This window comes from Gadus morhua, chromosome 18, assembly GCF_902167405.1.
Source record: "Gadus morhua chromosome 18, gadMor3.0, whole genome shotgun sequence".
Classification (NCBI taxonomy): Eukaryota; Metazoa; Chordata; class Actinopteri; order Gadiformes; family Gadidae; genus Gadus; species Gadus morhua.
In genome coordinates this window covers 5,937,444-5,950,519 of record NC_044065.1, presented here as the reverse complement: position 1 = coordinate 5,950,519, position 13,076 = coordinate 5,937,444, and the positions used below count along the sequence as shown (strand labels likewise).

At 47.1% G+C, this 13,076-nt stretch overlaps 1 protein-coding gene across 4 annotated transcripts in view; it reads left to right on the top strand.

Annotated features, from left to right (window-relative positions):
- The first annotated feature begins 129 nt into the window (after positions 1-129).
- Positions 130-13,076, top strand: part of spag9b (sperm associated antigen 9b) — a 39,484-nt gene continuing 26,537 nt past the window's right edge. For 3 of the 4 annotated variants that reach the window (XM_030339412.1, XM_030339411.1, XM_030339410.1), the window contains exons 1-2: positions 130-715; positions 10,385-10,505. In XM_030339412.1, coding sequence (XP_030195272.1) covers positions 416-715; positions 10,385-10,505 — 421 coding nt within the window. In that variant the 5' untranslated portion in view covers positions 130-415. Of the gene's footprint in view, positions 716-10,220; positions 10,328-10,384; positions 10,506-13,076 lie in introns of those variants that run through there. The other variant, XM_030339414.1, reaches the window with a different exon arrangement.

The following is a 13,076-nucleotide window of genomic DNA, read 5'->3' as shown; positions in this document are numbered from 1 at the left end:
GCCCGTCGAGTCCGTCCCTCCCAGGCGCAGTGCTGGACTGGAAGGAGGGCCACTGACGTCAGAGGCCAGCCCATCGACAGGAGGTCCGCCGTGACGTCAGAGGCCAGCCCATCAACAGGAGCTCCGGCGGAGTCGCAGCAACAGGGAGAAGAGGAGCCAACTTAAGACTTTCCAGTTCCGCTAGCGCGCCCAGACCAGCCTCCCCAGGCGGCCCCCTCACCGCCGTCCCCTGTGCGCACCGCTATACGAGCGGTCCTGAAACGTAGCGCGGCTTTCTCAACACATGTTGCTGAACTTATATCCCAGGGAGATCACTGAGTTGTCCCTAAAGTAGCTCAGAGGAGGGGGGTGAAGCCGAAGAGCTTCGGCTAACCCGTTAGCTGGGTCCGAACGGACTGAAGCGAAGGGGAAGGAAATGGAGCTGGACGACGTGGTGCTGTACCAGGACGACTCGGGCGCCTCGGACATGATGTCCGAGCGCGTCTCGGGTCTGGCCAGCTCGATCTACCAGGAGTTCGAGCGGCTGATCGGCCGCTACGACGAGGACGTGGTGAAGCAGCTCATGCCGCTTGTGGTGGCCGTGTTGGAGAACTTGGACTCGGTGTTCTCCATCAACCAGGAGCACGAAGTGGAGCTGGAGCTTCTGAAGGAGGACAACGAGCAGCTGGTGACACAGTACGAGCGAGAGAAAGCCCTTCGGAAGCACACCGAAGAGGTAAGGTCGACCCCGGACCCCGTGTTGTGTGTGTCGGTCGTGAGGAGTCGCTGGACACGGAACATGAGTCCCTTCTGCAGGCCATTGACCGTCTGGTACTGCTGCTCCAGCTCTGTACTGAGTGGGTGCACGAACGGGTTCTTTGGGTCTTTGCATAGTTTTGTAACAATCTATTCCCTGTGTTACTGTGGGATTTGGTTGGTGTGAGAATGCATGAAAATCCGCGGGGGGTCTCTACTGTTGCACTGGTTGCTGGGTGCAGCATCTATGCACTACAGTCTGATGGACATCTGCAATGGGGTGCCCGACTCCTTTGAAATTCAAACTAAACTTTTTGCGTATTCACAATGAACACCTGCACGTCGAAATGCATCTCCTGTTTTTGCATTGATTCTGCAGCCTTGTCCGTTCCCACAGTTGATCTAAACTAATGCCAAATAAGTCAATCTTTTAATGCTCATGGTATAACTATTTTGTGATGCTCATGGAAAAGATGAATTTGCAAGTTTTCTTTTAGTCCATATTATAAGCATATTAATAATAATAGGCGTAATCTTTACTTGTATTAATAGGCTGTCTACGCAGTTAATATACAGTTGTTAGTTTAGTTTTCTACTATAGAGACTATAGAGTTCCAGCTTTGCTTAACTTTGCGTTCTTGGGCACAGTTTGTATTCACTGTTCACACACCAGTCAAACACCCCGACTGGAATCAGCAGGATAAGTGGCTCTTATGAACGTCCACTGGGGTGTCACTGGTCAGAGCAGAGCGTCCACTCTGGTGTCACTGGTGTCACTGGTCAGAGAGTTGTCCAATGTGGTGTTTCAAATCCGACCCATCGCTGGTCTCAAAACTGTTGTTTTCTTTTGAAAAACAAAAAAAAGTTACATTTATTCAAAAGCATAGAGTTCAACAGTTGGGAAGGAATGCCGATTCACCTCTGAAATGTGACAGTTTCATTAAATTCAATATCACCACCCTGACGCATTCAGGCATTCAAAAGTTAATATGCAACCGTATGACCAAACGTATGAAGGCTACAAACGATGCTTAATGCAAGACAGCTCCTGTCTCCTCAAAGACTATTCTGAGTCAAACATGGCGGGCAGTGAACGCTTATTCACACTCTCCTTTTTAGCAATAACCTCACCCTTAACACATCTTGCTGCATCACAAAAACAAGCATCAGTCACTCTCTCAAAACGTCTCTCTGATCCACAATACGAGTAATGTCACCAGCGAAGTGTTTGTGTTCCTGCCGACCAGAAAGGTCCCAGCCAAGCAGACGTTGGTTTTAGCAGGCCAGGGCAGACGCTGACAGCATTACCACCGCGATAACAGCCTTGCCCTGGCTCTGGACATGGGAGGATTCCCTGTGGCTGCGGCCGCTGGGAAATCTCCTTCAGGTGGAGACACAGGGGGATGGTTCTAGAGCCACCTCAGGTCTTCACCCCCCGGGTGGGGACGGCGTTAACCCCTCCCGACGCCACATGCTGAATGGAACGTGGAATGGGCCACAGGGTGTCAGGTTAATAATTCACACTGGGCGGGGTGAGGGATGCATATGGTCGACCGATGCTTTCACATCTTTGCCAACTTCTGGAACGTTTCCAGGGTGGGGTTTTACAGACGAAAACAATTTAGACCGTTGATTGTTTTATACCTTGATACCTTGATACCGTATATACGGAATATGGAGTCACGATGACTGTTGTTCTCCGGTCTTAACTGTATAAAACAACTTAATACTTGCTAGTCCGATCCCCAGCTCCTCCTAGCTGAATGTTGATGTGTCCCTCCCTGAGCAAGACACTTAACCCTAACTGCTCCTGACGAGCTGGCTGTCGCCTTGCATGGTTGACTCTGCCGTCGGTGTGTCAATGTGTGTATTAACAGATGTAAGTCACTTTGGATAAAAGCGTCTGCTAAATGCCCTAATTGTAATTGTAATGATAAAATAACAGTATCTTATACTGCTGGTTACACCAGAAGCGGTCGTCTTGAGTTAAAACAGTTCATACTATCACTCATGATCACATTCTCAGGGAGTGAGTTCCATTCAGCTACAATTCTTTGGCTGAACAGTGAGCCTTGCTGATCGAGCCGCTTGTAAATCTTTTGGAATCATAGTGTTTGTATTCAGTCAGCCTTTAATTGTCATCCATAATTTGACATTGTAATATATAATATAATAGTACAACAATATGGTTGTATTGTTTTTACAAAGCAACTGCACATAAAGTGAAACTAAATGTATTTTTAAAATTGCGGGGAGTTAAAAATAAATGAAAAATATTTTTGGTGTTGGATTTTGCAGCTCTGTCGTGTCATCACAACCTATTCTGTGATTTATAAGCAGACAGAGTCGTCTTGGGAGAATCGCATTGTGTATCCGTGCTATGCATTACACGCCAACGTCATGCACACTAACATGCATGTCCTGGGGAACCACCAACCAACTAACCCCAGAAAGAAAGACTCCTGTCAGGAAAGACTCCTGTCAGGGTAGACTCCATCGGCCCCTCTTAGCTCAGAGCGCTGTGGAGCCAGGGTGCATTTGGCACACACACACACACACACACACACACACACACACACACACACACACACACACACACACACTGGCTCTATCTAGAGGAATGCATGACAGTTCACTCACCATACTGTCCCACACTGGTTAGTCACGTGAATGTATGATCATGTCCCTCCCTGCCCACAACCCCCCCCCCCCCCCCCCCCCCCCCCCCCCCCCCCCTCCCTGAGGGCGGGCCCGTCCTCATGTGGGACGCTTCTTCCACGCCTGTTGAATCATCTCAGCGGTGATCTGGGCTCAGCCTGGTGGACTATAGACCAGGCGCATATTACAGGATGGTCTGAGCTGTGGTGGCTCCTGTTTGGTCGGGCGGGTTTGACTCATGACTCATAATGTCTGTATAGGTCACCAGCTCACTGCCGAGGCCTGCCTGCCAACGTAGTGGTTTGGCCCGGGGTCATAACAGTAGAGCGGAGCGAAATAACAACAAACTATGATTTATTCTTTCCCAGATTTAATCTGTACTTTTAAAAGATTTAGAACAGCCTCCATAACAGCGTCCTTCTTGTCTGTAGCCGTCGCAATTGTTGCTACTACCCCAGTTGGTAACGACACACACCTCGAAAACAGCTTGAGAACAGTGTTCGGCCCGCCCGTGACTTGATTGGCTAATCATTACTCCCACCCGTGACTTGATTGGCTAATTAGTCCCCCTGCAGCACTCATTGGACAATTGCTTTTTCAACCCAGAAGCCGCTGTTTCATGTCACGATGACAGACCGGAATCGATCAGTGATTCCTGAAAGAAACGTCTCGTTCACTCTCCGTCTGGCCGAACCGACGGGAGAGGGAGAGGGAGAGGGCCAGGCAGGAAGTCCTCTGGACAAACAGCCTTCTCCCCCTGGAGGAATCCCTCTCTGTGGGATGAAGCCCTTCCCTCACAACAATGTCCCGGGCCGGGATAGTCCGGGGGCATGACGTCAGACCCCGGGGTGAGATCAGAGGTTATCTGGGGGTCTACAGCTGACGGGATCGGCCTTGGCTTCACCGAGACCCTGTTGACAACCCCCCTATTCCCCTCACAACCCTCTTAAGCACTTATTGTGTGTTGTACGTCCTGGCACTTAAAAATAGTACCTAGCATCCTATAGCTTCTTGTCTTAGTTATCTTAGTTGTTTTCGGCAAATGGGTTAACCTAGCGATTGTAAGCGCTCAGATTTGGTTCTGAACATCTCTACTGTACCGACAGCGATATATTTTTATTTCTCCTTCTTCTGACAAATGTACTTATTGTAAGTCACTTTGGATAAAAGCGTCTGATAAATGCCCTAAATGTAAATGAGAAGTTCCAGTTCAGGCACGTGAAGCAGAGCACAAACTCCAGGTTTCCTTTGGGGGTTTTTACTATCAGGTTCATTTGTTAGAACTTAACATGGTGTGAATGTTGCTTCAAAAGGACATTAGTAATGGAACCGTCACAAATGAGGGATAATTGACCAGCATGCGTGCAGGAAAAACTTCAGTAGTAGTAGTAGTGGGTTATCTGTTGTTGCAGTTTGAGACTTTCTACGATCATTCACATGATCACAAAGTCTTTCCAAATTTGTCAAAGTAGGATATTATTAAAACCAGATGCTTCATGATTTATAACAATTCAAGAGAATATCTACTATTGGAGCCGTGACCAGCAGTATAAAACCGTTAACCGTATGGTTAACTCGTCTCTCCGGCTTTCGCTCCGAGCCATTGAGGAGATTATTGTGTGTAATTCATGGATTATTGCCATAATCAAGATTTTCTTGGAATCAGTTATTACATACACATAAGTGCGCATGCGCACGCACACACACACACACACACACACACACACACACACACACACACACACACACACACACACACACACACACACACACACACACACACACACACACACACACACACACACACACAGGCCCCACTACAGCTTGGGTCAAATAATTCCCCCGATTTGGCTCCAGTGGCCTTCTGATCTCTGGCTCCTAGGATTCCCAACAGCGCTAAAAACCACAGAACACTCAGAGTGTCTCTCTCACACTCAATGAAGTGCCAATAGAGAAGGAGGGAAAGAGTGTGAGAGAGTGTGTGTGTGTGTGTGTGTGTGTGTGTGTGTGTGTGTGTGTGTGTGTGTGAGGGGGTGAGTGTGTGTGTTGGGTGGGGGTGGGGGGGACAATGGGAGCGTTATTTACCAGTCGAAGGGGAAGAGAGGAGGCAAAAAACACTAGTTCTCTGGATCGCTATCATATGCGTGTCCCACGTCATGTGATAAAGCACAAGGTGTGTGTGTGTGTGTGTGTGTGTGTGTGTGTGTGTGTGTGTGTGTGTGTGTGTGTGTGTGTGTGTGTGTGTGTGTGTGTGTGTGAAGCCAGTCCACTCCTTATAAACTGAAATGGAAAGCGTGTTTTGAAGACCAGCCATTTAGATTGAAGCTATGCGTGGAAAGTCTTTCTCTTCTTCTATGGTCAGACTGTGTGTTTCCTTTAATCCAGTTGATGTACAGACTGACCCTATGACATGTATGTGTTGCTAGTTGAAGGCCTCTGACACTGATGCGGAGGGTCTCTTAATTCTGTTAACAAACGTACACAGACTTCTGTCTGTCGCAATGCTAATGCTCTTAGTCGACTTGCATGAGAACACGCACGCAAGCACACACACACACACACCCCTCCACATGCCATCCCTACATTGATGGATTCATTTGTTTTGATTAACAACCTCAACACAGTAACGTGTGTGTGTGTGTGATATTTCACAAAGCACAGAGTGCAGAGCTCTGATATTTGAATCCATCCCGTAAACAAAGTCAAACAAGCAGAAGTCCTGTGTAGTTATTTCTAATCTGATGAATATCTTAAAATGCTGACGACCTTTGACCTATTCTGCAGCCTCCTCTCATCCTCCCTCCCTAATGCCTCCGATCTCAGACGTTTGCCCCCAGACTTTTAGTGCTGCTGAGCACCTGATCTGCTGCCCTGAGCACCTCAGGTTCTCTGGAGGAACGCTCCCAGCGCCTAACTAAGATAGGGTGTAGATATTCTAGGATTGTACGTTTAGGTGTAGATGTTGTAGGTCTAGGTGTGTAGATGTCATAGGTTTAGGTGTAGATGTAATAGGTTTAGGTGTAGATGTTGTAGGTTCGTAGGCTTAGGTGGAGTTGTTCTAGGATTGTAGGTTTAGGTGCAAATGTTGTAGGTTTAGGTGTAGATGTTGTAGGTCTAGGTGTGTAGATGTTATAGGTTTAGGTGTAGACGTTGTAGGTTTGTAGGTTTAGGTGGAGTTGTTCTAGGATTGTAGGTTTAGTGTAAAAGTTGTAGGTTTAGGTGTTAATGTTGTAGGTTTAGGTGTAGATGTTGTAGGTTCAGGCGTATATGTTGTAGGTTTAGGTGGAGTTGTTGTATGGTTGTAGGTTTAACTGTAGATGTTGTAGGTTCAGGTGTAGATGTTGTAGGTTTAGGTTTATATGTTGTAGGTTTAGGTGTAGATGTTCCAGGGTTGTAGCTTTAGGTGTCGATGTTCCAGGGTTGTAGTTTTAGCTGTAGATGTTCCAGGTTTGTAGCTCTAGCTGTAGATGTTCCAGGTTTGTAGCTTTAGCTGTAGATGTCCCAGGGTTGTAGTTTTAGGTGTAGGTAGACGTAACCGTTCTCTGGTTGATGTGCAACAGTTAAAAGGCGTTCTCCTCTGCCTGTCTCCAGGCCACAGAGCACCTCACACTGCAGCCCCTAGACGTGTTCGGTGTGATCAGCACCACGAGTCCTGTGTGATGTCTGCCGAAAGAATGGAGCCCTTGTGTCTCTGTGAGAACCTGAAGGAGGGCAGGGGGGGGTCGGTCACCTGAGCTTACAGCTGGCCTGCCATCCCTGGGCTGTAGGCCCACCGGCTGCTGATTTACGGCCCCCATGTCTTAACCCCATGGAGGGCAGGAACCGCCGTTTATTCGTCCTGTTCGTGTTCGTCGGACGGCCGTGCTGTCGTTGTGTGGATAAACACATTTAGCCTCTCTGCGTTACTGTGGTATATAGGGTACACTGAGATGAACAGACGTTACTCTGTAGTATATTGGGTATACCCAGATGAACAGACGTTACTCTGTAGTATATTGGGTATAGGCCTACTCAGATGAACAGACGTTACTCTGGTATACTGAGATGACTCTCGACATGTTTATGGTCAACACAGGCAAATGGCACTGCAGCCTAGCACTCATACATCAGCAGGTGTAGGTCAGGATAGGTAGGTTCTTGTAGACGGCAATAGAATTACTGCCTCTAGTGGTCCGATATCAGATCGATATATCACTCTACAATAGTTAGATTAAGCCTGATAAATGTAGTGCCATCGGCTGTCTGTCTTGGGGTCAATAAAACAGCTGTTTACTGGGGAGTGCAGTGTGCATTGGTTGGATGCCAAAAAATTCAGCCCACATTCTAGTTCAATGATTTTGATATATTTCTATATTTCATAATGTAATTTATTTCTTTGTTTGGTTAGAAACTTAGTGGCTAGTTAATCTCCATTGGTTTTGTGAAGACCCACTGATAGTATAATTTAATTTAAGAGTTATGAAGGATTTAATTTAATAAGTTTTGGTTACTGTGGGGGCGGCCATTTAATTCCCGTCCTTTGAGCTGAATACTAATACAATATCGTTTTCCGCTGCCGTTTGCAAAGAATCTCAACCAATGGTCGTCCACAACGTGACATCTACATCTTTGTAACGTTTGAACGCAAACCATGGTTTTTACAGTGTATGGTGCGACGCACAAACAGTTCCCCAATCGCAGTTCTCTCCTGTGATCAGAGTTCCTAGGGTGTGGAGAAGGATAGAGTAAATTTACATCAGAGCATTTAGCAGACGCTTTTATCCAAAGCGACTTTCAATAGGTACATTTATCAGAAGAGAGTACAACAACAATATGTCGCGGTAACGATGCTCATAGAACCAAGTGCCAAACACTAACAATCGTTAGGTTAACTCTTTCTCCATACACAAAAAAGATACCTAGGATACGATGCTAAGTACTATTTTCAAGTGTAAGGACGTACAACGTACATAAGTGCGTAACATTAAGTGCCAGGACGTAAAAAATACAATAAGTATACAGTACATGGTAGTACTGATCAGCAGCTCCTAAGGAGAGGCCAACAACATAATGTCATTAGTTTCATTAAATTAAATGTATGTTGGAAAGTACTTCTCCAGTAAGTAGCCAATAATGCATCGTACATATTGCGCCGGAAAAAAACGTTTGTTGCGAGGACGTGCCCTCAAACGCCATCGCATGAGACGGGCGGCGCTGACGATCAGTCTTCGGCCCTCCGGCGTTGATCCAACACCTTCTGACCCGGAGGAGGAACACGCGGCGCCTCCGTGAAGGAAACCTTTCTGCAGCGCCGGCCGCCTGCCGATGAGCCCTCGAAAATAGCGTCAAGAACTGCAAAGCGTCAAGAACTGCAAAGCTTGACCTTTTTTAACCCAACTCCTGAAAACAATGTGTCTCTGCTGGGGCTACTGAATCAGCTTCCTCCCGTGGTACTGAGGATGCCCATGTGAGCTGGTTTGTTGTTGTTCTGAATGAATATCTTTGTTCATATCAGGCCTGGGGGTCTGCTGCTCTTTATAGCACCGGGTTCAACCAACAATAAAATGCTTTTCTACTGGGAGAGTGGGTCCGAAACATACTGGCCCCCCCAAGACAATCTTTACTGGGCCTAACTTAAGTTATTATTACATAAGCATGTCTTTTGGCACTCGACATGTTTAATGTTTTATTCAACCCAACCCTCAGGGAGGGACGCGTTGTGTTTTTGTCTGTTATTTGTGCTGAAGTGTCGACACTAGAAGCTGCAACAACACACTTCACTGCTGAATGAAGAGTGCTGCAGGTCAGGGGGGAGGTGGGCTGGCCAGACGCTTCCCTGGCTGACTGACACGGACAGACACGCACACGCACACACCCGTGCGGACGCAAACGCACGCACATAGACGCGTGCGGAAACACTCGCATGCACACACGCACGCGCGCGCGTGTTGGTACAAGGACTATAATACCTGACAGATAAAATAATATTGTGGATTATATGACACGCAACGCACGTCACACACATGCAAACCTTGCATAAGTAAGATGACGGAGAGAGCAGTGCATATAGCGTTATGACAGCTGCTGCAGAGGGGAGCAGCCTGGAACAAACCATTTCCCTCAGCGATCACTGGACTGTACCACATGTCTGCATACAATTGTTCTTTGTGAAACCCCCGAGAACACATGGGACCCACACTGAGAGAATGAGATAGACTCACTGTCTACCACTAGGATAGTCATTACCGTAAACTGGCCTTCCATGGTCTGGGGTGAGGTTACTGTTGGCTGCCCTTATTTAACGTGTGTGTGTGTGTGTGTGTGTGTGTGTGTGTGTGTGTGTGTGTGTGTGTGTGTGTGTGTGTGTGTGTGTGTGTGTGTGTGTGTGTGTGTGTGTGTGTGTGTGTCCATTTTAGAGACTTGCTAATGAAGTCATTGTCTAACTCAGTTTCCACACACTGACTATTTTCCAACATGAGGGGGACACACACACACACACACACACACACACCAAGACGCGGGCGCTGGCCACCTGTTGACTGCGACGTGGTATTGAATGACACCCACAATAGAGGTGGACCTTTCGGTGTCAGAGTGATGAGCAGAACCATCTCACACAACCTTGTTCATTATGCCCTGCTGAACGGTACAGCATCTCTAATCGTAACCGTCTCGGCCTCACGTACCCGCCTCAGTACGTCTGTTAGCGGTTCACAACGAGGAGAGCCCAGGGTCAGAGAGGTTGGACTGATGATAGAAAGAGGAAGTGACCTATTTGGGTTCCGCGCAGGTGTGTCACATTCTCCCCTCTCGTCACGCTATAAATCACCCCGTTGAGTTCATGTTGCGCACGAAAGACGGTGGGTAGAATGCTCTCTCCCTCTCCAAAGGTAGATTGTCCTGGAGGCCTCAGACAGAGGGTTTAACGCCTGCTCTCTCACCCTCCTCTCCAGAGGTAAATTGTCCTGGAGGACTCTGGGTTTAACGCCTGCTCTCTCTCCCTTTTCTCCAGAGGTACATTGTCCTGGAGGACTCCCAGGATGGAGAAAAGAAGGAGCTGCAGAGTCGTCTGGTGTTGCTGGAGTCTCACACGCGTCAGATGGAGCTGAAGGCCAGGAACTACGCAGACCAGAGTAAGTCCCTCCAACCCCCCCCCTGACTCAGCCTTCACACTCATCCACTCACACACTCACTCACTCACTCACTCATATGTTTCCAATCCGTTCAGCCTGCATAAAACCAACTAACTTCCACTTCACACAAACGCATGGAGCCCTTTAAGGCCTGAGACCTGCACCACTGTGGGGAGCTATCCTCTGAATGCGTGGTGCCACGCAAGCGGTCCGTGTTCATTCTGCTGTTTGAGCCTTGTGATGGGTTCATGTGGACTGCAAGTGGTCTGGGTGCCGATGCTCTTGTTTTGAAACGCCTCTTGCATCGATGTGTGAGTGTGGTTGCGGGGCTCTTAGCAATAGAGAGAAGTCATGGTTAATATAGTGATAGAGTGCGTGGTGTGTCTCCAGACCAACACTTTGGCGGAAGAGAACCAGTGCTCTCAACGCTCTCCCAAACCAGCAGGACCGGCTGAGCAGCACTGCCAGTGTTGGCAGGCCTTACGACACAGGCCGTATCAGTGCCTCTGCCTCCCTCTTCCTCCGAGGCTGATGTGGTTTAACGGCCTCTTAACAGCCGTGACTCCTGGACATCACACCAGTCCAGGTTCCCATCTCCCCCCCGCCATACTTAGAGCGGAACGCGCTACGGTCCAGCTGGGAGGGTGGGACAGACGTCAGAGATACCTGAGAAAGACCCCAGCGGGAGGAAAGAGGAGTCACTCTAGAGTCTAGACCAACATGTTGAGAGATGACGTTAGCTCTGTTTGGCTGTGGGACTTAACACAAGGACTATAATACTTGACTGTAACCATAATATTGTGGATTATATGAGCACTTCTTTCTGAACACGCGACACTGGGGGTGAGCCGGAGTGAGTTGAAGTTAGGGCTGGGCGATCAATCAAATTTTGATCGCGATTTCGATTATAGCGTCAAACGATCGCAAAACTAATATCATCATGTTCTCTTTTTTTTTTTTTTTCATTAAATGTTATATAGAACAGCTGGATACATATCTGTACATTATTTTAGATTTGAACATTTTCTATTTGACCCTTTTGTGTATTTTTTTAAGGCGAAATTTCAAAGTTCTCAGTTACAAAGTGTGTAATAATCGTGATTTCACTATTGACCAAAATAATCCTGACTATGATTATTTTTTCGTAACCGAGCAGCCCTAGTTAAGGACTCCCGCCGGGGTAATGTGTGATGCTTTACAGAGTCTTAACCACTAAACCCACATGATGTGAGTGTGACTGCACAGCGCACGGCCGCGTGTGACCGCCTGTTCTGTCTCATCGGCCGAGCAAAACACACACAGAGCTCCACAGAAAACGTTGAATTTCTCAGCGGTTTCAATTTCTTTTACAATTCCCGGCGTGGGTTTGTTTCCTCATTCGCTCTGGGTTTTTGTGAAAAGGTTTTTAAAATAGTGTTTTGCAGAAGTGGCACACATGTGTGATAGCTCAGGCGTAACCTTGCTCCGCTGGGTGGCGGGTAAACATGAACGGGACCGCAAAAATCTCAACGCTCACTCCAAACGTGACTCGTAATAGTCTGGTTATATTCTGTCACGTTCAAGATAAACACCCATTATATTCTCTGTAATGTCAAACGCACATTATATTCTCTTTCATGTTCTTGTTAAACCCACATTATATTCACTCTAACATGTTCATGTTAAACCCACATTATTATTCTCTGTCATATTCATGTTATCCTACATTATATTCTGTTTGTCAGGTTCATCTTGAACACGCGTTATATTCTCTGCGTCATGTTCATCCCACCAGAGCTTTAGAGAATGCGTATGTCTACGTTGTTGCATGTAAACACGGCACAAAGCTTCATAAGTCGTGGCCTCATCCACGAGTGACTAAGCAGATTAATACAAAAACATGAAAACGAGAGACTTGGCGACAGCTCAGTGCTGACATAAAATAAGCTCTCAGAACTTAATACTTGGTACTTAACTGCTAAGCCCCCCTCCTAACCTGGTGCCTAACCCAATTAGTTTTACCTATAACCCAGATTCTCAGCATAATCATGAAGTGCCTTTTATTCATTAGATTGAGTCCAAAATCCTCAGGAGTACAGTTCTTGGTGTGTGTGCTTAACTCGCTCTGTGCTCGTGTGTTAAATGCTTTTCTTGAGTCTCGAGTTTCGACAAACGGGTCTAAAATGACTTTTCTTTCCCTCCCATCTTCGCCACCTGTTGATATCCAGGTCGATTGACATGCATGGTTAGCTTGAGTTTAGCTTCTGTCACAGTCTAGTAGCTCTGACTCCATGTTGACCAATTGCTAAAGTGATGGTTACACACAGGGTGCTATAGTATGGATGCTGTGTGTTAAAATGACGGATAAAGATGTCATTGTGGGGACCTGTGTTTCGCCGCTGTGCAATTTGGTTTTATTAATTAGTGATAATGTAAAAGATTAGGTCTTTGGGTTACTCCCCATTTAATTTGACGGGGCCCTGAACAAATGCAGGCAGGCAGGCTGACTGACTGACTGACTGACTGACTGACTGACTGACTGACTGACTGACTTTCTTTGTTTAATTACTTTTTCTTGAGCCATTGTTTGGT